This window comes from Grammomys surdaster, unplaced genomic scaffold (assembly GCF_004785775.1).
Source record: "Grammomys surdaster isolate TR1022 unplaced genomic scaffold, NIH_TR_1.0 241, whole genome shotgun sequence".
In the NCBI taxonomy this organism is placed as follows: Eukaryota; Metazoa; Chordata; class Mammalia; order Rodentia; family Muridae; genus Grammomys; species Grammomys surdaster.
In genome coordinates, this window is record NW_021604686.1 from 3311033 (window position 1) to 3337452 (window position 26420).

General features: G+C 39.2%; 1 protein-coding gene across 1 annotated transcript in view; it reads right to left on the bottom strand.

Annotated features, from left to right (window-relative positions):
- Neo1 (neogenin 1) overlaps nt 1-26420 on the bottom strand; it is a 108394-nt gene that overhangs the window by 36910 nt on the left and 45064 nt on the right. The window contains exons 8-14 of the mRNA XM_028774445.1: nt 16560-16779; nt 12128-12282; nt 8272-8420; nt 7674-7812; nt 4905-4954; nt 3248-3395; nt 712-822 (exon numbers count right to left, since the gene is read on the bottom strand). Coding sequence (XP_028630278.1) covers nt 712-822; nt 3248-3395; nt 4905-4954; nt 7674-7812; nt 8272-8420; nt 12128-12282; nt 16560-16779 — 972 coding nt within the window. The remainder of the gene's footprint in view (nt 1-711; nt 823-3247; nt 3396-4904; nt 4955-7673; nt 7813-8271; nt 8421-12127; nt 12283-16559; nt 16780-26420) is intronic.

The window sequence follows — 26420 nt, forward strand, 5'->3', positions numbered from 1 at the left end:
AGTTGCTCATTCCATTCCCCTAAACTCTCTGGGTTTAACGAGAAAGATACATCATCAACAAACTAGAAACCTGTTTGGAACAGGTTAATCAAATATCATATTACAACTATAACTATTATTTATTTCCCTAGATAATTAACAATCCAGAAAAACTGGCACCAAAGCCAGTTGTTAGATGACTAACAGATTTAACAGTTTAATATATTTTTCATGTATATTTTTCAAGATATAAACTGCTACCTTAGTTGAAACTCAGACTAGGGATATAGGTCTTTGGTCTCCCCAAATCAGGCACCATCACTGTTAAAGGCACTAACTACACCTAACTATCTGGAACTACTTATTGAACAAACAGGTAAGAAAAAGCACAAGGTCTCCATGACTCAGGAAAAAGGAAGCTGAAAATGAAATATAGGCACACATTCATGTGGCTTGGCCTTACATTTCAGGTTATTTATTTACTTATTGGCCTCAGTAAAAAACCTCAACTTCAAATCCCTGGACATTTTTATTGTTCTGAGCCCGTTTCCTTTGGTACTTCTTTACAATGTCAGGAAAACAATGACCCTTTAGGAACTCTATTGCTTCACAGGAACAATAACAGCACAACATTCCAATGTTCGCAGACAAGCAAACCTCAATAGCTTTCCACTTTGACTCATTGGTGATTGTATCCATCATGAGGCATTCCTACTCACTGTTGAATCTTACCATCTAGGTCACTTTCAAAAGTTTCAGCAGACAGCCAATCAGTTGCTGGACCTGTACCGTTGACTGTGAGAGCAGCTACTCGGAAGTTATACTCTGTCCCCCGATCAAGACCTGAGAATCAAACAGTAAGAGAAGCTGAAACAAGAGCTTTGGAAAACAAAAAGTTAGAAGTCTCCCATAAAAGGAAACATCTCACCTAAGCAACTCAGTCCACAGCTTAATAAAGTGTAAGTTCATAAAGAACAAGCAAAATACAACACAGGGTAATTCTCAGTGCCCACACCACCTAGAATAAAACAGCAAAGACTAACCCTCCCAGGAAGTTAAGAGCTTTTATGTTTAAAATCATGAAGGCACCTTTGGGATTATTTAATGCAATCCTGTCAATTTTGTCAAAAAGGAAACCATGACCAAAGATAATGAAAGAGTTGTTACAAAGGAACTAAATCAGTCGGTTTCAGAAGACACCAAAACCCAGAAAAGAATGCAAAGATGTAGCTCCTATCAGGTTTCCTCTGTTCTCTGAGGTCCGCTATAACCACAGCTGAAATAATTTCAACATCAAATATGGCCTAGAAATCTATTTTTCAATAACCAGTTGAACAAGTGTATTTATAGTAAAAGAAGAGAACCCAAAGTTTTCTATTATGTAACTCTTTGTTTACTACCAGCTTTAATAAAGTGCATGATTTACCGATGTAAAAGCAACAAGGATTCACCAATAAAAGTCCACCTTCAAAGCAGGGTAACAGTTAATACGACCAGTTGTGCATCCATTCACAGGTACATTTTTAGAGCATACAAATACAAATATGAATATTTAAATACAAGATACTGAACGGTTATGAATATCATCCTACCCCTCTATATCCAAATTGGGATCTTTGGACAGCAGTATGGTACAGAAACTCCAATAAAGACAGAGATATTGAAAATGTAAGTAAATAACTAGGCTGGGATGCAAGGTGTGCTGTAGCTAAGGTAACCAATCCTGGCATATAGTAAGAAGAGACAGAATGCTCTGCCCTGCATGAGACGCTAAATCTGTTTGCTCACGAAAAGCAAGGACAGAGAGGAACAAATGCTGGACCCATGTCAATTTACCTCCCCCCATTAAAAATTTTACTTTTATTTATTATCTTATATGTATGGGTGCTTTGCCTGTATGTATGTGCACCATGTATATTCCTGGCACCCTTGGAGGCCAAAGAGGATATTGGATTCCCTGAGACTGTACTTAGACTCCATGTGGGAGCTGAGACTCTAATCTGGGTCCTCTAGAAGAACAGCCAGTGTTTCGTCACTGAGCCATCTCTCTAGGCCCATTTCTCATTACCATTTTGTCAGAAAGTGCAAGAGAATACTGCACATGTTTGTACTTGTAATGCACAAAATCTTAAAATAAAACAAACACAGCGGCTCAATAAGGAGCTGCAAGAGTCCAATTATACAGTTATCATTCTGTGCTCTCTAGAAGGCTAAGAACATATGAAAGAGCAGGCAAGAGAGAGGTAAATACGAAAAGGCTGAGCTCCTCTCCCCTCTAAATAACCGACAGTTTAAAAAGCAAAACTAAGGCACACAGCAGACAAAAAGATACGGTAATGTGTGTTAAGTGCTACAAGAACCACTTTGTCCAGCTCTAGGTTAACTGTTTAATTCAGTGTCTGACACAGACTCTTAGTAGTCCATATTGCATGCTCCATTAGCAAGCTTCAAGTTAAATGCTTCAAGCCTCCAAGAATCTGTTTTTGTTCACATTGCATATTCAATGTTAGTTCATATAGATTACAGCTTTTCATTCTCTGGACACTGGGACGTGCTTCTAGACAACAGTTATCCTTTCATCTATGGAGGCTTCGGATAATGCTTCATTTGGCTGGTACTTAGCTGTGCTCTGAGCACAACGGAGCCTGCTTTTGCTTTTATTAGTTAGCAATGCCTAGACTCTCTCTGCATTTACATTTGTTGCTTCTCAAGATTTTCCCGTAGAGGAATCCTAGCCTTGCTTAGCCATTCCTCATAGCTGTATAAGAGGATTCTTACTGATCTATATTTTGATCCATCTCGTAAGACATATCTCATACATAGAAAGAAAACTATACAAAAGAGCCATTTGTGATAGAATTTTCTAAAACTTTAAACTGTCCATAACAGCAAATGTAATTATAATAATATTGCAGCTATTCAAATATTCTGCAGGTCATGTGAGTTTGGCATGTTTTAAGTTTTGTTACCAATTTGGTTGAGTAAAATCTATCTTACATTTTCAGATTACAAAGTCTTAGAAACTCCAAAAATGTGGAGACAATAAAAAGGAACTAAAAATCAAACACAACTGAATCCCTCAGCAATGGAGGAATCCACCAGCGTATTTTCCATTAATTTGTGTCAAAAACTGACTATTACAATTTTTTGTAAACCATTTTTAATTTGTTTATATAAAACAACTGCTTAGAGCAGTTTTAGACTAGCATAATTTCAAGTCTAAGAAAGAACCACCTTTTAGCCACTGACTATATGCAAAGCAGCTTACCTTCAATCAGCTGGGACAGCTGTGTCCCAGTTACCAAGGTCTCAGTGACATCGCTTTTTCGGGAGGCCTTTCGATATCGAATCTTGTAGCCAGTAATCTGCCCATTTTGTGTGGCCGAGGAAGGGGGCTGCCAGTGGATCACTATACTCTGAGGAGAGCCAGTACAAGGAAAAGACTGAACATGTCAAAGGGCTGCTCCTGACTGTACATGCTATCAAACCCAATTCCATTGCAGAAAGAGGAGAACGGCCATAGAGAGCACTTGGTATGTGAAGCCTCACCAAGTTACTTATCTAATAGTCAACAGTCATCTTAACTTACTGGATGTGGTAATGCACACCATTAATCTCAGCACTTGGGAGACAGAGGCAGGCAGATAGATATCTATGACTCTGAGGCCAGCCTGATCTACATAGTGAATTTAGAGCCAGATGATTTATACAGTGAGTTTATGGCCAGCTAGAGCTACACAGTGAGACACTGACTCAAAACAAAACAAAACACTAGCACAACAAACAGACAAAACTTTAATTAGAAAACCTCAAATTCCTCTCAGGGGAGATTATTAAAGCAGCATACTAGGCTTGTGACATGATGTTGTCATCTACAAAAACTCATGCTTGAGAGCCATGTTACAAGAGAAACTACTAAAAACCCTTCATGTTTTAATTCGTGTCTATAATTCTTGGGTTAGGCTGCATAACATTGATCGACCCTAGTTTGTATGCAGCCCATGGACACAGTGTGGACATACCTGCCTGAGTCTAGACTTATCTCCTAAGTAAGTATTTTGTCCGAATGAAAACATCAAAAGTCCCAGAAGAGTTTTTAGAAGGCAAATATAAGGTCAGAAGCATACAGGTTAGGAAATAAAATTATTGCTAGAATTATTTCCTTTCTTGAATGCAAATTAGCTGTAATTAAATAATTCCTGTGGACAGGAGTGGTGGATGGAATGTCTGTAATCCCAAATCTTGGAAGACAGAAACTGGAGGTTTACAAGTTTAAGGCTAGCCTGGGCTATGCAATAAGTTCTAGGCCAGTGGGTATATGTATATATACGTATAGTAAGACCCTGTCAAAAAAACAAAACAAAAACAAACAAAAAACCCTGAAATGAAACAGAAGTGAATATTTTCTGATATAGCATTTCATAGTACCTTTTGATAAGACTTCTTTACTTATGTTGCCCAGGAGGGTATCTGAAAGGCATACATGGCTGATATACACGAACCTGGGTATGCTGTGACCAGATATCCAGTCGACACCCATCTGTCTTTGGTTTACACTGACATCATGCCATCATAAGCAACCTACTTTCTTTGAGTGATTTTGTTAGGCTCTAAAATGTCATATTTACGTAAACATAGAACATTTTTAGTAGAAAGCTAAAGAGGTTTTAGCCTCAGAGAAAGGAAAAAACAGTAAATGAGTTCTTAGCCCGGCTTTATTATACTATACCTATGGTGTCTTATTCTCCTGTTTGATTCTAGTTGTTTTCAGTTACATCCTAATTTTCAGGTTAGTATTTTTCAAAGCAAATGAATTACTGCAACACTGGCATTCACTGTTCTGATGTTTGCCCAAGGAATTTCTGGCTCTTTACATCCCTCTAAGGCTCAAGGTGCCAGTAAAGTGAACAGAAGTAAAGCCTTACCTTTGAATTTCTCACTTCTAAGGACAGATTCTGAGGAGCAGCACTGGGCACTAGACAGGGTAAAAAAAAAAAAAAAAAAGGAAACAAACAAGTCAGTCATCCATCTATCACCCACCGTGTTAATACTAGTGTGACTAGAAGGTCTCAACCCAGCTAACAATGTCTTATGTTGATAGCTCTGGTGGCCATGCTTGGTTTATGAGCATCCACCCTTACTCAAATCAGGTTATAATTCTGGAAATCAGATACTTAGTTCAGAAATATAAGTAGCTTTGAGCCCCTAGACCAGCAGTTCTCAACCTGTGGGCTGCGATTCCTTTGGGGGTCGAACAACCCGTTCACAGGATCACTTCAGACCTTTACATCACAATTTAAACAGCAGCAAAGTTACAGTTAGGCAGTAGCAATGAAATGACATTATGGTCAGGGGTCCCCACAACACGAGGAACTGCACTGAAGGGTCAAAGGTTGAGAACACTGCCCTAGACTCTAAACTTTTCTAGACTTAAGAAATATTCTAAAACTTAAACATATTCTGAGGACCCACTGTGGGAAGAGCCACACATTTTCTGGAACCAAGTGCAATAAATGTGGCAAGTGACAAGAAGTAGTTAGTGACAATACGGACTGAGACGAGGAGACAGACACAGCAGGTTTGGTTTTCCTGTGGACTTCCTAAAGTTTAGAAGGCAATTTCTAAATTTTCTCAAGACGAGAAAAACATTTCAGCAAGGAAAGCTGCAGTAAGTGAACTATCTGGCCTCCCAATGCACCAATGTGTCAGACAGCATGCATTTAGGTGTGAAGAGTTGGTGTCTGTTGGCAAAACAAACAGTTACATAACCGAGGTTCTTACTATACTGGAACTTAACAAAAGAGCGTCTAAAAGCTGATGGCTCAGATACTCTCCCTTCATGTGATGACAGACCGCAAAGAAAACTCAAGCAGACCCAACTGGTTTGCTCTCCACCACCAGATGCTAGTTTTAGCCCTTCTCACCTATCTTCCCGTCAGGACTTTTCAATTCCCTATCATCTGGTGATCACACACTGAAATACGGACCTACTCAACAGAATGTGCCTTGTTCACTGTCCTAATCTGTGCCTAGGAAAATGATATGGGCGTCAAGTCAGAGATTCAGCTGTAGAGGTCTGAAGTATGGCCCAGTTATCCTGAAAACATGTCCATGTTAAGAAGTAACTTAGCCAAAGAGACATTCAAACATCCCTACCCTCAAAGCTATGATTTGCTGCAAGCTACTATGTGGCAGGTACACACTCCTTACAGCTCTCACAGGAGTTTACTGTTGTTTCCATTTCATGTGCATGTTGTTTACAGATGAACTTGTATGTGGTTTACTTGATAGGCCTAAGATCTGGGATTTACCTTACTCTAAAGTGCTGCCTTAAACCCATGTTAAGAAACTTCATTCCACTCAGTTTCCACGTTACTGTGGTCAGTAGGCCAACTTATTTAAGTGCAGTTAAAATTTGGCTTACATGTAGATTTAAAAGGCTGTAAAAGCCTTTTTTTTTTTTCTCTCAAATCATGACCAACTGGATATGCAGTTGGATAGATGAACTATAATTTATCTTTTGTTCTCTCCTTTTATCTGAAACAAAAGCTAAGTCCAAAGAAAAGAACAAAGAATAGTATAATGAACATTGCATTCTTTCCCTCTATTCCCTCTAGTTTCACTAATTATTAACATTCTGCAAAATCTACTTTATTTTTCCCATTATAAGTACATGATGAGATTGCATAGGTACAGGTCTATCTACCATAGATAGTTTCTGACTTATCTGAGAGGTGGTTGCTAGTCACTGTGACAGATTACTCAGAAATAGTTCACATCTCTTTCAGTATCTGAATATCTGAACTCAATAGTTCAGTATCTCCTGAGAGTAACAGCAGGCTTCACCCAAACTAAAATACAACAATCACATTGGGAAGCTGTAATTTTGATTAAATAATGGTATCAAATATATATAATAACATATCCAAACCTAGCATTCTTAATACTAGTAAATGTGCTGGCAGTGTCTTACATAAGTATTTTTTCCCCCTGGTATCTAGGAACCAAAGATCACACGTATTTTATAGCCTATGTCTTTCTCTCCTTTAATTTGGATGATTTTTATGTAAGATTAATAATATATTTTAAGAATTGAGGCCATCTTTAATTCTAAAGGCCATCTAAATTTTAAAAAACACTTGCAGAACTTCTCTCAATTTCATGTGTCGGCTTGTTGCATCATGACTTGGACTGAGGTTAAGTATTTTAGGTAGGAAAACAGAGGCCAAAGCTGTGTATTTCTTCATGGACAACAAACCAGGCACACATGCCTGCATCTTTATTACTGACGTAATGTTTGGTCATCTGCTTATGGGAGTCAAACTGTAGCTTTAAAATATTTAAATATGACTGGTACATCCAGTAAGGCTAATAATCATCCCACAGCCATAAAATGGCCTGTGCTGTGAACAAGCAACAGACTTTTATCGCCACAGAAGACTACTAAAGGCACCGAGAACCCATTTAGAATGAGATACCACATGTTCTGTGCTTTCCAGTGAAGTTTTACAGCACAATGCTGGTGAAGTTGGTGTTACCTAAAGTTTACATGTAAGAAAAGAATACTCAAAAAGTTAGCTGATTATCAAGAGGTACAATGGGGATATGAATAAAAGTTTCTTCACATCCAAGCACATAATTTTACTAATAAGGGGTACTAATAATGGTATTTTGTTGCAAAGGAAAAAGCTTACCATCTGATAATGTTCGAACAGCAACATCTTGTGTAGAGACTCCAGGACCGTGTTTATTGTAGGCCACCACTCGGAAACTATATTCTGTGTATTTCTTCAGTCCATTAATGGTGTAGGAGTGACTTGAAACATCAACATCCTTGAATGAAATAGAAAACTTATCTGTACATACATGTGCACACACACACATATACACACAGAGCTCAAGCTAAAAGAAATGCTACAAAATGAACAAACTCTGCACAATATAGTGTTAACCGTCTTACAAAATATTATTTATAGTAAAAGCAGATTAGTTAATTATAAACAATAGCCATCTATTTAGAAATATTATTTGATGCTTAGTAACTCTTGCTGGTAAAAACTACAAAATAAATCTTAGTACAACAAAACAGATACCCTCATCATTTAATTTCCTATGCATCTCCCTCACCTTTGATTTCTTTAACTAACCATAGAGTTTTGTAAGATTTTGGGGTAGAGGTTACAGTACTAGCACATCTTGTATGCTGCGCAACTGTTCTACTGCTGAGCTGTATCTCTAACCCTTTAGTTTTTAGAAACAAGTGGTTTCAAAAAGAATCGTATCACTTTATACCTGTTCTTTATCAGTTCCTTTTTCCATGTAGTACAATTTGTAATTTTGAATTTCCCCGTTGCCAGATAACGGCGTTTCCCATGTGACAGTGATAGAAGTAGGTGACGTTGCATAAGCTCGGATATTAGGTGCTGGGCCAGGGAGCTGAACTGTAAAGGGAATTCCAAGAGATCAAGATCTAAACCAGATTTACTGCAAAGTCCACAATAGCCATTCTCAGTAACTAAAAATAAGAAAAATACACAAAAGAACTCTTGTGATTTAGCAGCTCACAGCAATGCATGTGTATCCACACTCTCTTAGCACACAGAGCTGTGTGGAAGCCGGAGGTCAGTGTCAGATATCTTCTCTATCACACTCTACTGCCTCGCTCTGAGACAGGGTCTCCCGCTGACCCTGAAGCTTCCCTGTCTCAGCTTGGCTGCATGATCCAAGCTCCTGGATCCACCTGCTCCCTCCCCAATCCCTTAGCTGGAGTTGCGGGTGTGTGCTTAGGTTTATGGGGGTGCTGAGGAATCCAAACTAAAGTCCTTAGACTTGCACACTATAAAAGCAACCTCCACCGGAAGAGATCGTTCTGCTATTGAACGCTAAGCAGGTCCTGGGAACACAGAGATGGGTAGAAGCCCCCTTCACAAAGAACTCAGTTTAACACAGAATCAGCACATTAATAAATGCTGACCGACTCACATGGTGGCTGTAGTGAAATAGTAGAGAGTACAGGATTCTGGTGTGTGAAGGGTTGCTTAGGGAAGGGAAGAGAAGAGCTGGTGAAGATTTCTTAGTATTACAAATAAATGGTTTTCTGAGATATCTGGGAGAAGATTATTTGTCAGTGGGCTATCAGGGGGATAAGTGGAAAGACAATGTCACATGACTTGTATGGCTACACCACAGAATGGATGTGGAAGAAATAATGGTGAAAACAATTGTCAGATGGAGGAGCGCTTCATGTCTTGCTATGAGGTTTAGATTTTCTGAGAGTCAGATCCATGTTTAGAAAGGATGTGTAGACACAAGCATGGGAGAGAAGCAGCAAAGCAATAAAACCCGACTCAGAAATAGCTACCATTTACTGAATGCTTACAGTGAGTCAGACATTCAGTAAGCTAACATGCTTCTTCCTTTTTCTTTCTAACAATCTTAGCAGCAACCAAATGAGATGCAAGGTATTACCATCCCCATGAATTCTGAGGTTAGGAATCTTTCCAAGTCATGGGAAGTTATAATTTTTTTAGTCTAAAGACGACTTCCTGGAGCTCAGTAAGGAGACAAGGAGAGTGTCTTCAGTGTGGAAGCTGGTCCTCTGGACCCTGGATCTAACTTCTACAATGGCTCACACATCAACCCTTTCAGAATATTCTTTTTGTCTGACAAGAGTTCTTTCCCAACAGTATATAAATCCTAGCTAGCTGCTCAGGTCTATACTTTTGGAGAAATTCTGTATTAAAAGTAAGTTTTCTAGCATTAATGTCACTATTATAGATACCATTAGATTTAAGGCCAAGGAAGGAAAAAATGTTTTAAAAAACTGTTTTTCTCAAACAACAGCTTTATGGCATGAGATTTGCTTTGCTACAGCAGCAGAAAGATCTGAATGTAGTCACTTTAACAGTTGTTTCCTTTATTAGTCACAAGTCACGCCATTTGTTCAGTGTTAACAGCACAGTTTGTGTAGCCTGACAGGTAGGGTTTGTCACACTTCTGTTGCTGTGGAAACTTTCTTCCAACTTAACTAACTAAAGAGAAAGGAAAACAAAACAGGAGGAAAAAATAGAAAAACAAATGTTCTTAACATCACCTTCTACATTCATTGGTTAAGCTTAGGTAAATACGATCCTTTAAAAGGCACTAATGATTCTTTCAAATCAGCTGAACAGTGGTATAACAAATAGAGATTTTAAGTTGCAAAATACTTTCCAAAGGCTAATTTAGCATTCATACCTTTCCTTATGCCCCACACCTTCAGGAGGTGCAAGTCCCCTTCACTGCTGCCATCTCTGCTGTCACATTACAATTTCAAAAGGCTATATCAGAACCAGTTGTTCCTCCTGCCAAAAACCTCATTCAACTACTCTTTCTTAACCAAAACTCTTCAACTAATTATTTTAGTCTCTTCCATGTGAGGGTGGCACCTCACACTATTGTGTACTTAACTGTCTCTTGCAGTAGGTTGTAAATTCCTTGGGAACAGAATTCTTTACTAATCTTTATGTCTGAACTGCCCAACACAGTGAAAGGCACACAGTAGGAACACAATTTGGCCACTTCTCCTTATGTTTTCTCTTTCACTTCTAAATTTGACAATAACTCTTTTAGTTCAATGGTTTAACAATTTGAACACAAAGTCTGAAATGTTCATGAAAGCTTAGTCATTTTCCAAGGGGAATGCAGATATATATAGACACAGGTATTTTCATTTTCAGAAGGTTCACAGTCTCAGGACAGACTTCTGCACCACATCAAATCCAGTGGTCCTTCCTTCATTTTCATCATGACTCACTTTGCATGTGAACTGTTTGATCCTATTTCTGGGATTTGGGTCATCCAGTTTTCCTTCCCCAAGAATGCTTGTGCTATGTCAAATGCTTTAAGGTCAACCACAGGCTCCAGCTTTTCTGAGATTCTTTCTATATTTTTATATAAATTCTTCCTTGCTCTGAATTCTAGTCTAGTATCTTGCAATTATAGTGCTTCCCTTAAAAGCAAATGAAGAGAAATGGAGCCTAAAAATCTAATGGATGATTCCCACACTTAATCTAAACAAAGTCAACTATGAAATTTAGTACCCTTCCCTGTGTAATGAGAGTGTGTTCACCTTAAATCAATTCTGGACACTCTTCATGGCCCTGTGTTCTTGCCTAGCACAGACTCATGCTTTCAGTATCACCACTACTGTGACCAAAGGCCTCCTTATCATATTTATCACTGCTTACGCTCAAGAACAAACATCACTTGTTCGCCATCTCTGTGTTTCTAGTATTCTGCACAGTACCTGACACAGGAGCATGCAAACACTGGATAAGTAATTCGCTACAACTTCTTGCCTTTATTCCACCCACCAGGCAAAGTTCCTGGATTCTTTCTGTTCTGTAATTGGTAAATTCATTCTTCTGAGCTCCCAGATAGGGAGATAAGTCTTTTATTTAGATAGATAGATAAGTCTTTTATTTAGACTCTTGAACACAGAGAGCTGGTGTAAGTATCATAAAAGTTAACCAGAAACCATTCTGGGAAAAATATGGCTTATGGCAAGAAGTAGCAGTTAAAAATTTTCAAGAAGGAAAAATATTATGATATTTCTTATAAATTCAGGCTTGTAGTTTATAATCAAAAGTTAAGGCATAAAGGACATTAATAGTATAAACCAACCTGACATTTACCTTAGTCACAGAAAACCTTAGAAATGTAATTAGAGGCAATACTATTGAGCACAGAAGAACACAGATCCAAAGCAAAGAGGTTCTAACTAGTAAGGTACGTTAGCATAGGGCACTCCAGCTGGCAACAGTGTTACATACCCACCACTGTCCAAAGCACTGCATTATGTGTAGACATTGTAGGAAATGTCTATAAAATAAGATGTATTAATAAAAGCAATTAAGGAATGAAGTGATGATGTATCTTAGGACCATACAGATGCAAAGGATCAGAGAAAGGTTCTATAAGACTTCTGAGCTAATCCTTAAAAGATTGGTATAATATGAAAGAAAGCAGAAATACACTGATTGTCCTTTTACTTGCTATGTTCAATAAAAATTCATCTTCCCATCAAAAAGGAGCTTAAAGCCCATATGCAAGACAAATCCAAATAGTCCCTCTCAGGGTGTGGCCAGCAGGCAGGTGAAAGACTTACCCTCAGGCTGTGTTTCCACTCGTAGAGGAGCTGAACTCTCTCCAGAGCCATGCTTATTTTGAGCCATAACTCTGAAGATGTACACAGTTGCTGGCATTAAGTTTTGAATAGTCACCTGCATCTCTCCTGGCTGACTGGTATTCTCAACACGCTCCCTTTGGATAAAGAAGGGTTAGGGAAGAAACTGATCAATACAGCATAGCTCTAGACAGTTTCAATCTCCAGCTCCTGTGAAAATCTAATCATTAAGTCACATTTATTCTCAAAAGTGGAACTGAGTGTTTCCAGGCAGAACAGTATATGAAGACTGGCAGAAGAGTGAGTTGTGACACCTGGCAAGCTGTGGGCGATCTTGCTCAAATATTACTGATATCACTGATTATAACCAAAACCATACAAACAACTCCACAAGGTGTGTGTGTGTGTGTGTGTGTGTGTGTGTGTGTGTGTGTAAAACATAACGAAGAAGAGGCCATGAATTGGAAAGGGGACAATAAGAAGAGTTGGGGAGGAGGGAAAAGGGAAACCAATATAATTATATTTTCATCTAAAAAATTTTAAAAAACCTGAATTGGTAAAAAACAAACAAACAAACAAACAACAAAGTGGCCACAGAATATTTATAGAGGTTATTATACTGTAGTTGGCTAGGTCACCTAAAAAGAATACTATAGTATTAAAAATTATTGCTTAGCACTACCTAAGATATCCACAGTACTATTTTGTGTTTGTCTAAACTTCTAAGTTACCAGATTTAGAGGGAGCATATCAACTGATCCTTTATACTTTGAGGTAGCTAGACCTTGTTTTGATCACCAATGACTGTTCTGTTTAATGGGAAGGACTGAACTCTGGAGCATAGGCTACGACTCGCCTGTATATAAATTTTTAAACAACGTATTTCTTAGAAAAACAATTGGGGATGGTATTTTACTTGAAACTGAAGTATAAGACTGTCTCATTCATGCTTACACACTGCACAAGTAGTAGGTAGAATGCTCACATGCAGGAGATTCACACACATACAGAACTTAAAATTTGCCTTCTAACTGTAAGTATTACATTGCTGAAATCTTATGTATCTTTTACTTGTTCCTCTCTGAAAGGCGGGGGATGGGAGAAACCAGTGACATTATTAATCCTGAAACAGCCGTCCATAGAATCATTGTTATAAAAAGGGAGTCAGTCTTAAGCATGATTCCCAGAGATGAAATCCCCATCTGAGAAGGCTCTCATAGACTGGTCTATATGAACCAAGTTTCTCTTCAGAAGAAAGAAAAGGCAATTTCAGGACAGGAACCAGTGACCATCAGAAAGGACTATTTTCAGACTATCTGGGTGGTTACAATGGAACCGAGGTTTGAATACTACAGCTGAATCAAATGAGAATAAAAAAAGTGTGTTTTATATTAAGACAGTGTTGAACAAGAAGCTAGGAAATCTAATTCTAGTTATAGTAGGGCTGTTAGCCTGTCAAGAGACTATGATCAAGACACTAGCTCTTTCTGAACCCTACTTTCTTTAAGTATTTAATGAAAGAATGAGACAGGTTGGGCAACTTTTTCTTAAAAGTGCCAGACCGTTAAGCTTACAGGCAAAACACTTGCCTATATAATGCTTTAAAAAAAGTCACTGTTTTAAATACAAAAACAATTATTAGCTCCTCAATCATAAAGACAATGGCTCCAATTTGGCCTGGTATCCATAGTATGCAGGCCTAGAATTAGACTAGCAGCTCTATGCCTCATCCATCTTGAAAATACTATTAATACTTAGAGTAACTCTCAACTCTTTATTTAATAGCCAACATCAGAAAAGCACTTGTGTTTAAAACAGAGGTGCTTAGATGGTAGAATGGACTAATAGCCCACAGGTATAAAGAGAGGCAAGCAAAGCAGCCTCTGGACTACGCAACTTAAGTGCCAGCAGAATTACTACTTATGACCAAGGCACATAGTGCCACCTGGTGGTTGAACTTTTAAATGCAGAAGTAGAGAAGTTTGCCTGTAAGGCAGTGGTCTACATTCTTACGCTGTATTCTTACTATACTGTGTAAAATAATTTATCATCCTTGCTTTTAAGACGATAAATATAAGCCCAAGAAGGCTAAGTAAACTGTTTGTATTATAAAACAGATAATCACGATATAGGCTTTAGACTTCATTTTAGATTTCTTTTATCCCTTCATTGCTTGTATTCGAAATCAAGCTTAATGAAGTAACAATGCCTTAAGCATCTTCTTTACTGTACTGTCCACACCTCCTACCCACCTTAAGTCACTGCTCTTAGCTTCATCCAGGATGCCGACTGCTGTATCTAGATAACATACCTGCTATCTCTGGATTTTTTTTTCCTTCTCCTATTATAAACTTAAAAGTGCTCTCAAAATACTGCCGACTACAAACTGTTAATACAGTCAGAGGGCACAACTGCTCAAACGTCTAAAATGGTCCATTCCCATTTTATTATGCCCAAACTCTTACTGACCTCCCAACACGTGGTTCCAAGTATGCCCTTTATGTTTAACCTCATGCTGATTTCTACCAGAAGTTCTGGGTCAGGGGAGTGCTAAGGCCGCCATCCTTACTCCAGACATGCAGATGGAACTCGTGTGCACTGTGAATGTCCCAGCCCACTTCTAGGTCCCATATGACATCATTAGGTTTGTAAAATCTAAAGATTGAACAAAGGGCACCAGGATAAGCAGGGTCTAACACAGCGTGAAAGTGCATGGAAACTTGTATGTGGGCATTTAGGGGAGGCCTGAGGGACGTTGCCTGAGCATGACAAGAAACTACATACAATTATCTGTGTGAGAAATTTATTTATGGCAGATGTATTAAGGAAGGCAAAGGCAGTGTGCCTTATGCATAGGAGCAACTAGATGCCTTCTTCCCTGTGAGTTTACATGACATTTGCAATCCAGCTGTCAGAGTCGCCCGTAGGTTATTGTCGCCCGTAGGTTATTCGGACACTGACACTGAAACTCCTAAGGTCCTGCTATATGCATCCTTCCACTCTGTAGGTGTGAGTTTGGGTTCTGGGAGGTTTTGTTGTTTTATTTCTTTTTTTTTTTTTTTTTTGCTGTTTTAGTGTTCAGTTTTCTTGTTCTCAGCACTTATCACTCTCTAAACTTCCTTTTATTTAATGTTTTTCATGTTCAGTAGACTGATAGTGTACCATCTTTTTATGTACAGAACTTTATTTCCTTATCTTTGTAAAATCTCAAACAACCCGTTTTCAGTATGCATTATTTGACAAGGAGACCAATCTATCAAGATAAAAGTATGTTACTGCAGCTAGTGACGGGGCAGAGTCACAGGGTCCTGCACCCGATAAGCTTGGGAGTCTGGACAGAAACACAGTACATGCATAACAATTACAATACCCTAGCAGGAAAATAAACCGTACTTCATGTGTTAAGGCCCTAAGCTGAGAACAGTGAGATAGTCTACAACAGTCAGCAGGTGACACGGGTCTTTCACAGAGTTCATTATTAGGTGGGAAAACAATGTAAATACACATGAAACAACTGAGCAGCCTTAAGTTATTCTCATTACTATAGTTAACTGTCAGTACCAGTGGTTTCAATCCATATGGAGAGTAACAGTAATGTGCTGAGGTAGAGACTGTCCTGAGAGGGCTTCATGGGGCTTCAATAGGCGCAGAAGGAATAAGACATGTAGCTTTAGCTGGAAAGAGGAAAGAGAATCCCAGAGAGACTAGGAACAAAGGCACCACTGATAAGTAGACTGGCTTCCCTAGAAAATGAGCTTAACTGAGAAGAAAGGAAAACGAGGGTACGCACACACAGAAAGCCAGGCTGTGGGATAAAGTGGTCTGGAGATTCTAGCCATCCTCCTGTAAACAACATAAGCTCTTGAGGTGGGTGGAGGTAAAAGGGAATTCACCAACAGTGGCATTTTAGGGACATTACTCCTAAGTACTCTTTTGACATCAAAAAAACCAAAATTAAATTAATTTGACTAATAAATTATACTGATTTCAATCTCTACACCTACACCTTGTGCTGAATGAATCTTATAGGAGCGGTACATAGTTGTACTGTTAGAGATGTGTTTCAGTGGCAATGATTATTTAGCACACATACTGATCTGATTTGGTTTGAGTCCCTGTACTACAGTGAACAAAACCCACCAGGCACAGTCCAGGCTATACCAGAACACTTCCACCTAAGCAGCTCTATCTGCTTTCTCCCAGTTTTTCAGAAAGGCAGGGAAAAAATCCTAGGACTCCACTGTGCTTGGAGTTTATATAATGACCTAAATAACATTGGGGAAGACATATTTCAACAATCTCGTTTTCTGGACTGAAAACTGGTACAAACCCGGCACAGTAAAGCAGGTGGGTGAGCATGGCCAGGCGGGTGTAAGAAGATGCGGCCCACTGGCTCTGAACATGCAGCACTTACCGAGCAACCCCTTCCTTGGTGTAGAACACAGAATAGGTGAGATTGTCTCCATGAGGATCTGATGCAGGTGTACGCCATGTCAATTTAATGAAGCGAGTAGAGACCAGGGAGGCCACGACGTCTCGAGGAGCTGAAGGAAGCGGTCCCGTTGTGGCTGGTGCTAGATGGTCAGTAGTGGCACTGGTCAGTGAGGTGGGAGGTAATGTTGGGATGGCAACATCTTGTCATGTGCAAACATTGGGGAATATGAAGGGCAAACCACGACGGTTTTTAAAGAGAACAGAAAAACAAAAAACAAAAAAAGAAATAAACAAAACCACGATGGGAAATAAAATAAAATGAATGAACATAAAAAAGGCCATTAAACTGAAGGCTAACATGCAGGCGGGGGGGTAACTACTGCAGTCTAATGGGGATATTCAAGACACGACTGTGGAACAAACAGATTTCCTGATCTGATAAGGGTTGTGGGTAAGGAACAGGGAAAAGACGGCTGAGACTAACACATCTTAGGACACAGCGGGGCCCAGGCTATTTCCTTAAAACTGAAAGCAGCATGCAGTATGTGTCAAACTCTGCATGTAACTCTCATAGTTTGGTGGACCTCAGTATTTTCTACTTTACCAAAATACGGAAAAGCCTATCTATAATGATCGCTCTACAGATACTCCTCATTACACTCAACAAAGGGCAGGGGGAAGTTTTGGGGTGGGAGTATTGGCTTCATTTATTTTTTCAGCTTTACAGGAGATGAGGAAGCTACACTTTCAACTTTAACTTTAAGCTCTGTTATCCACATTGGTAATACCCAGGGAAATGACAACTTTTCTCATCTTGATAAATTACACTTCAATTGTCTTTATGTCAATCTATTTTCCTATATCACTATAAAAACCTGAGCCCAAAATCCCAAGACCACATAACCAATATACGTAACTTAGAATCCTCTGCCAGGATCTTCACCACAGTGTGAACAGCTACAGACATGCAGTGCTGGGTGCAGAGGTGAAACAATGCAAGTACTAAGCAGCTTTGGCTAACCTGCTCTTTCTGAGGTGGACTACCCTATGAGATAGTTCTGATTTTAGAAATTTTACTCCTTGTACTCAACCTAAATCTTCCTTTTAGAGACAAAAGTACAAATTTAATCACTTTCACACACATACCCCACCCCTCAGAGAGGGTCTCATGTTAAAAGTTACTATAAACTTCCTGGGGAAATTGGGAGAAAACAGGCAGAAAAGAAAATAATTTGTGGACTTTGTTTCCCCTGTATCTACCATGTGTGCAGACTGCCAAGGGCCTCCAGTGGACCAGACAAGCACTTTTATCTCATACACAGCTTTGACTTAAGTGGTAGGGCAATAAGGCAAACAGTCTCCTGGAGGTATCTGAGCACTTTCCACACAGAGCTCTGCCTCATTAATGTGGACCAGTATATCATACAATTCTGTCATCTGTACGACCATATTGTCTCAGTCTTACAGAGGATGACATTTAAAGGAGCTACAGCCACATCCTGGGTCATAGCAAGTGGTAGAGTAATAGCCTACCTCTGACTTCTAGTGTACAGGCCCTGAATGTAGCCAGGGTGGCTGTGCCATTGGGAATCACTTATTCTTTCCTGTCCTCTCCTGTTTATGGCTACTCCTTGGAAGCCTTAGTCTATTAAAATGTAACATTAATGAAGCTTTCTTCAGCTATAATCACAAACTTACTGAGACACATGGCCTAATATAAAATAGCAATGCTCACAGAGTTCTAAGGCATTTCTGTTATACAAAACACTTGATTTTAAAACAAGCTAAGTCTTCCACAAAATTAAAACATCTGGAAACGACTTCAAGACTTTTATAAATGTTAATCAGTCATCACAGGCTCACAGCCTAAGTGAAACCATACATCTTGAGGCCAAATATATACAATTAAAATCTTTTAAAAACTATACTGTTTTGCTGTCCTTCTGCCACCAGAATTTACTCCTGAGAGTTTAAAGATCTGACCACTCACTGTGCTCCAAAACTTCCCACAGCGTAAGCCTGAAACCTCGGCACTGGGCTCACAGTCTTCCCCAGCCTAGGGAGACACTGCTGTGTGATGGAACATGCCATTCATACTGGATTCTGGATCTTTCTGGCTCACTGCACAAGAATGAGCCTTTCAGCTTCTTTGTTCATACTGTTTCCATGTCTATAGCAACAGATGCAGGCCAGTCTGGGACTGACAGCTTCACTTGACTAACACGTCACACACACCTGAGCCGATACTGACGGCGGAGATCATTAACTTCTGTGCTGGACATGTTGCCCTTGGTTGGGAGGATACAAGTATTCTAATTTGACACCCACTTAAGTCAGTAAAGTGAGCTGTGAGTAGTCACATGTAAATTTTCATTTTGAAATACAAAATGTGTGTGTGTTGGATTTCTAAATTCCTTCAAAAGGCAACAGAGTGTCTTGGGAAAGGTTCTTTCTCCGTAGCCCTCTATTTCCTCATGCAAAGAACTCTATTATATTGGTAAGTCCTGGGGATGTTCATGGTGACACCGGGTGAGATCTACACGATGCATAAGTGTCAACAAAGGTACAGCTCCATATACTATCGCACGTATGATAGGTTATAAAGTATACCAGAAAGAAACGGGAGGGGGGGGGGAAAGAGAGAGAGAGAGAGAGAGAGAGAGAGAGAGAGAGAACGTGAGAGAGAACGTGTGCAAGATGGGAGCCTAGTGTTAAACACATCTGACAGTTCTACAGGAGGAAAATCCTATGTTGTTTGCATGTAACACTTCTAAATCTTAATCATGCAGTCTTCCCCCCCCCCAGTAATCAGTTCTAGGCACCCTAGACTAAATACCAGTACTAAATACCTAGACCCTGTACTGCAGAGAGCCTACTGACAAGAGCCTCTGTGCCTGGAAGCTGCTCGGTTGTTCAATCATGTTGAGTAGTCAATGTCATGCTGCTCATTGTAAAGACACAGTAAGCCAATTATAAAAACAACTCACAACAAGCAGAAGTGTGAAAGAACTAACATTTCCTTTCCTGTGGAGGGCAGGAGGGCCTTGTACACCAGAGAAGCACTATGGGAACCAGGAATGTTAATCATGAAGGGGTATCTCATCTCCTCAATGGAGGAGAGAAACCAAATACCTGCATTCCATCCAGAAAGCGGACAGTGGAGGCTGTTAATGACCTGGTGACCTTTTTGCTAACTATGGAGGCAGTCCTCACTCAAATGTTCCAGAATGCTTATTTCAGACTCTTCCATCTCTAAACCATTACTCATCCTTAGGGGAGATTTCACATAATGTTTATCCCAGACTCTTCGCTCTCTAGCCGATTACCTTAGGAAAGATTCCTGTGGTCTGCTGACTTCTGCTATTGGTCAGAGACCACACTAGATTCTAGGCCTTTTATCTATAGAACCCACTCTCATGGTCACACGTGCTGTGAAAAGGAGTTTCTATGTAGTCAACATCTTACGTTTTATTCTGCATCTGGGATTGGACTGATTGTTGCCTGGAAACCGTTTCCTATATTGTACTATGTTTTAAATATACTGACAATGAACCACCTGGCATCAGACTCCCAGAAGTCTGATCCAGGTTGATAAAGTCAATCTGGTTTTCATTCTTATCTCTTCATGTGGTTTGCTTCCCTGTCTGACACCTGCAGGGACCCCCTCACTTTCCATTGCATCCAAATATTTCTAGTAGAATATAGTTGTTATCTTCATAATCTTTTGAATTATTTTTTGGTCTCCTTTTTCCCCCTCTCCTAAGCCCTGTCCTGTCTCCCTCTCCTCAACTTCCCAGGAGTCCTGAAGTGAACAAGCTCTGCTAACACTTTCCTTATGATATACTTCACTGCAGTAAGCCCAAAGCAACAGAGCTAAATGATCATGGACTAAAACTCTATAAGCATGAGCAAAGGCAAACTCCCCTCCTTTAGGCAATTTCCCCAGGTATTCTATCACAGCAATAGAAAGCTGATTAGTACAGATGTCTTTATATTTACACACATAAAGAAATGGAATGATGCCAAACACGTTGCTTCCCAAACTTTTGTGTAGCACATGCTTGAAGAGGTCCCCACATCTGTATAAGAATGAGTTTCAACATTCCCAGTTGCTACAAAGTATTTCCAAGCACAGAGTCACTTTTACCATTCCTTATGCAGTGGCTATTTTTTGTTTGATTTTAGTTAGTTTTTGGTTTTTCTAGACAGGGTTTCTCTGTGTATCCCTGGCTGTTCTGGAACTCACTCTGTAGACCAGACGACTGGCCTCAAACTCACAGAAATCTGCTGCCTCTGCCTCTTGAGTGCTGAGATTAAAAGCATGCACCACCATATCTGGCTTGAGAACTATCCCCAAATAATAAACAGGACATCATAAATTCCATTTTGTATTAAACAAAAAAGTATATTAAGTAAATCAAAATGTATTAAGAAATAAGGCAGACACAAGGAAAAGTAAATTTAATGAAAAAAAAATTCTGGAATCCTAAGTACTTCAAAGGGGCAGACTTAAAAAGACACAAATCAGTTGATCTTGAGAAGCTGTCAGTACATTTGGAAGCAGGGATGACATGTATTAGAGGACGTAGACCGCGGTTTGTAAAAGGAGCTCTGAGACTTCAAAATCCTCTGAAACATTTATACTCAAGTAATCAGAGGAGATCAGAATGGAGATAGAATGGAAGACACCACCTAAGTCACACCATCACGGTTAGCAGGACCAAACAGCAAGGCGTACTGACAGGCATCACGGACTCCTGACACAGAGGCACTACAAGGTCACTTCCCAATTGTACTTAAGAAAAATCACTTCTGCATAATCATAAGATAGTCAGAGAACATTATACTTTGACTAAAACTGTGTAAGTGCTGAAAATATGACAGATCGGAAGTCTACAGAACTGTCAGATTGAAAGAGACAAACAGAACATAAATGCAACATGGTATCCAAAAGACTGGAAGAGAATGAATTCCTACAACTCTCCAGAGCTTCTTTCCTGTACATTTCTCTCAAGTAGCCTGCTCTGTAAATCCCAACTACCTTTCTAAACCGAATTCTTCCATCTAGCTCTCTGACCTTGCTAGGTGATTTGCTCTCAGCTCCCAGATGGAAGGGCGTCCTTATCCACCCTGGGCAGCAGGAGGTATTTCAGGCAGGTAGATGGGGCTAATTTCAATGATTTCCCTAATCTTATTGGTCATGACCCTGGCATCTTGCAAAATGTTTAAAATATTTCTTTCTATATTCTTTGTCTAGTTTGTTTATTGTTTGGTTGTTTACTGCAGAAGTAAGTTCAATATTCTATTATAATTGCATGTGCTTTAAAAATACTGCAAAAGTTATTAGTAATTTCTCTCAAAGAAGTAATACAGTAATAAAAGATGCTGGCTCATGGTACTAACCGTAATAAATTATTATGTACAACACACACAAGAAGTATAGGATTCAAGGGTAGTTCGTATCTTTTAAGAAAAGGTGAGAGAATGTACTCAAGGCTAACTCCAATTATCCAGCATCTTGCTTGATAAATGAGATGCTATTAATTTCTTGATGCTAATGTTTTGCTTCCACCATAGGAAGAGAGGATAAGTACAGTTAAAACAGAAACACACATGCATGGAGGGGTTGCTGACACCTACCTGTCAGCACCTGGGATGTGAGACAGGAAGAAGATGGATTCCATACTAGACTGGGTACCTACACAAGGAGACCCTGCCTCAAAGTACAACAAATAAAGTCTCCTCAGTTGAGGACAAAGATCATCTGTAAATTGTAGAGCACTTGCCTAGTATTTTGAGGATCTCTCTTGTTGCTGTGAGAAAAATACCTGTTAAAAGCAACTAAGAATGCAAGGGTTTATTTGGGCTCATGGTACATCATAGTGTAGAATTGTGGCAGTAATACAAACCAATTTTAGCTGTGGCAGCAGGAGAATGATCACATTATATTCCTGTCAGGAAGTAGAGAGATGACAGGGTCTTGTTAGGCAGCCCAGGCTACTTTCTATGGTTACAGGAAGCATGTTTAATCACAGCCAGCTTCTTCACAATGCATGTAGAACAGTCTTCCTAAAGAGCATCACCATTTTAAGGGTAAAGCCACTGGAGCTGTCACACTAGTAAATATGGTAACATATTCTAACAAAGACTTAAGAGACACCCTGTCATTTCACATGGTATCTATCAGGCAATGTCTTCACAATACCAGCAGGGTAGAGACAAGCTGTTTTTATAAGTGCCATTGGAAAAGCAATCCAATTGTTAAAGATGCCACTCTAAAATTGCCAAAAACTGTGTATATGAAAGTTTACACAGCTCAGAACTCATCCTGAGAATTTCTCTTCTGGGTCCTATTCCACAATTCTGAAAGCACAGTTCACTTTCCCTATAGCAAACAGCTGAAAAGACGCAATTAAAAAACAAACAAGTTTTTGAGATACACAGAGCAACAACTAGAATCCAATAAAACAATCACTCCAATAGATAAAAGAGGTTCAGTAAGCATTCACATTCCAAGGAAACAATTGTACTAGGCTATCAGTCACAGTACTTTATTAAAAATAAAAACAGCAATACAACAAGAGAAGAGTCACATATCATTTGCTCCTGAGAGTCATTTGTCATATAAAGGAGGCACTGAAAAGTATGTGGTAGTTCTGACTTCAAGCTGTATGCAGTGCTCCCAATGGTGTCTCTCAGTGGATTGGACAAGTTTCACTGCTTGGTAGTGAGATGCGTAAGAGATGACATAAATTTCTTATAATAAAATTCATCATTATTCCCAAGTTTTAAATATGATAATGAGACAAAAGTTAGAGCAAAGGGAATAAATGCTGTGTAATTATGATGACTGAGAAACATCTTCATACACTATCCAATCTAATTTACAAACACCTGTCAGGACAAGAATAATTCTTTTCAACAAAGCTCACGTAGGGAAATTTTATTAACTCTAATAATCTGATTTTCGGGTAGAAAAAAGTCTAATAATTTTCAAGGATCCTCTGATGAGAATAGGGTTTACTTGGGCTGGAGAGATGGCTGGGTGGTTAAAAGCACTAACTGTTCTTCCAAAGGACCTGGGTACAATTCCTAGCATCCACATGGCAGCTCTCAGCTGTCTGTAACTCCAAAATCTGACACCCTCACACAGAGATATGTGCAGACAAACACCGATGCACATAAAACGTAAAAAAAGGGGAAGGACGGGAGGCTGGAGAGATGGCTCAGTGGTCAAGAACACTGGCTGTTCTTCCAGAAGTCCTGAGTTCAATTCCTTGTAATCACTTGGTGGCTCACAATCATCTGTAATGGGGTCTAATGCGTTCTTCTAGCATTCAGGTGTGCATGCAGATATCATATACATAAAACAAATCTTTAAAAAAAGACTAAAAAAAGAATAGGGCTTACTTGAAATGGCACTCTTTTTTTGGGGGGGGTAGGTATTATTTGAAAAAAGAAACATCAAATTGTCTTGTGAAAATCTAACATGAGTCTTAAAACTTGAAAGATATGTTATTTTTTCTCAGGGTTTATATGACAGAAACAATGATAGATTTGACACCTACTTTCAGCCTTGGAACTACTTCCCTATTATGATCAGTATTACTTCACTTCTAGAAAGAGAAAAAGTAAAATGTCTAAAGTGAAAATGATTCCCAAATATCCTGAATATCCTTAAAATTGTCATGCTTATTCAAATAACCTCACTGACACTAGTGTAATAAGGAAGACATCTTCAATATTCATAAATGTTATTCCCCAAGGCAGTATTAAGACATATATGCTCAAGATCCTTTATCATATTTAAATAAAATCCACACAATTAATAACAGTTCAACAACTCTGATGAAGAAACTGATTTAAGAGAGTATATTTACAAAGTAAGGGCAGAAACTACACTAAGTAAGAGCGCTCACTGACGACTGATAATGAAATAGTACCTGTTTAGCAATGCTGGCAAAGCTCTATGACATAAGTGATACAAACAGGGAACACAAATCCCTTTCTTGCAGACTGATAGAAAAGAACTGTGTACATCACATGAACATGGCATGCATAATACAGAAAGTAGGTTAAAGAACACTCAAAGGCATTAGGTATTTCCATTCTGCTGGAAGCCAAGAACACGGGCAGCTAGAACGGCGTTTATCATCAGGCTTCGACAGACATACAAGATCTGATCCTGACAAAAGAGAGGCAGCTTAACACAGCACAATCATTTAAGTAATGACGTGTAAACTGAAGGAGGACAGTTTTACACAGTGTCTAAGACAGGTGAGAGCCACATCCCAGGTCCAACAGCTACACGAGATGTGTAATCCTGGGCAAGTTTACTTCAGCTCTTAAAGTACATACACATAGGAACAGTAGTTACACACACTGTTTATTCATGAAGAGGGAGGGCGTGAAGGAGGGGGAGAAGGAGAGAGGGAAGGGGCGAGAAGGAGAGGGAGAGAGGTTGGTTGGTGGAAACTGAAGAACAGAAATCTATATCCAAATCTGATCATTATACTTTTTAAATGAGCAGAAAAGGGAAAACAGGAGACATTCCATAAAGAATGCAAGAAAACAATGAGTAATTAGATGGAACGGTGTCCTTGGGACACCTAAGCCAGAGAATGTGTCCTCCTTTTGATCACAGAAGTGACAAGTTGCACTTGTTTTACAGATCAATCCAAACTTTAAACCTCGTCCCTGTTCTTTCCTTCCCTCTAAACCCATCTTTGGTTTTTGAGACAGATCTCTTAGACAGCTCAGGACTTCTGTTCTTTAACTCACAATCTTCCTGCCTCGGCCTCTCAAATGCTGGGATTACACACAGGCTGATATAAAACTATAATTATCTCTTTAAAACATTAATCTACCATGCACAGAATGATACAAAAATGGACAAATGATGTATTATGTTAACATTAATCAAAACAAAACTGGCACTGGACAAAAAAACAGGTCAGTACCATAGTGCTTAGTTAATATGCTCAACACACTGGGTTTGATTCCCCAGCACCATAAACAAAAACAATTTTTTAAAAGTCTACAGAGTTATTATACTGTTCAGTTACACTAACTTTAGGAAAAGTAGACTTCAGGAAAAAAAAAGAGCTAAAGAAAAAGCAGAAGGAACACATACACAGAGAGAAATCTCATTAGAAAAAGAAAACTGGAAACCACAGTATAAGCAAAAGACCTATTAAGATTAAAACAAAACAAAACAAACAAACAAAAAATCAAAACCAGACAAACCATTATGAGAACAAAAAAAAAAACTCCTAAAATAACACTGAATTCATTTTGTGTTAACCATTTACTACTGGACATGAAGCCTGCCCTTAAGTATGGTTTAAATATCTAATGAGACTTGGTCAAGAAAACTACTTTTTTCTATGCAAGAGGTTACTGATTAGAGATAGCTAGCTCTGTACTACAGAGAGGAGTTTGTGTTTGCTTTCCTCTCAGCACTGGGACCCCATACGGCCTAGACCTGTGCAGGCCCTGTGCATGCTGCTGCAGTTCACACGTGCTTCAGTCCTGCTGTGTCTAGAAGTCTTGGCTTCCTTGGTGTCTTTCATCCATCCCCACCAGCTCTTATGATCTTTCTGCCTCCTCATGGGGAAGAGGAGGTTTGATGGAGACACCTGACTTAGGACTGAGTGTTCTAAAGTCGCTCACCCTCTACACACCGTCCAGTTGTGAACCTGTTTACTCTCCCCCATCAGTTAGTTTTGTCTTATTCTGCCTTGTTTGCTTTTAATCTTATTTTATTATAATTTTTCTAGATGCCTGTTTGTTTTCAGAGAGAGAGAGAGAGAGAGAGAGAGAGAGAGAGAGAGAGAGAGAG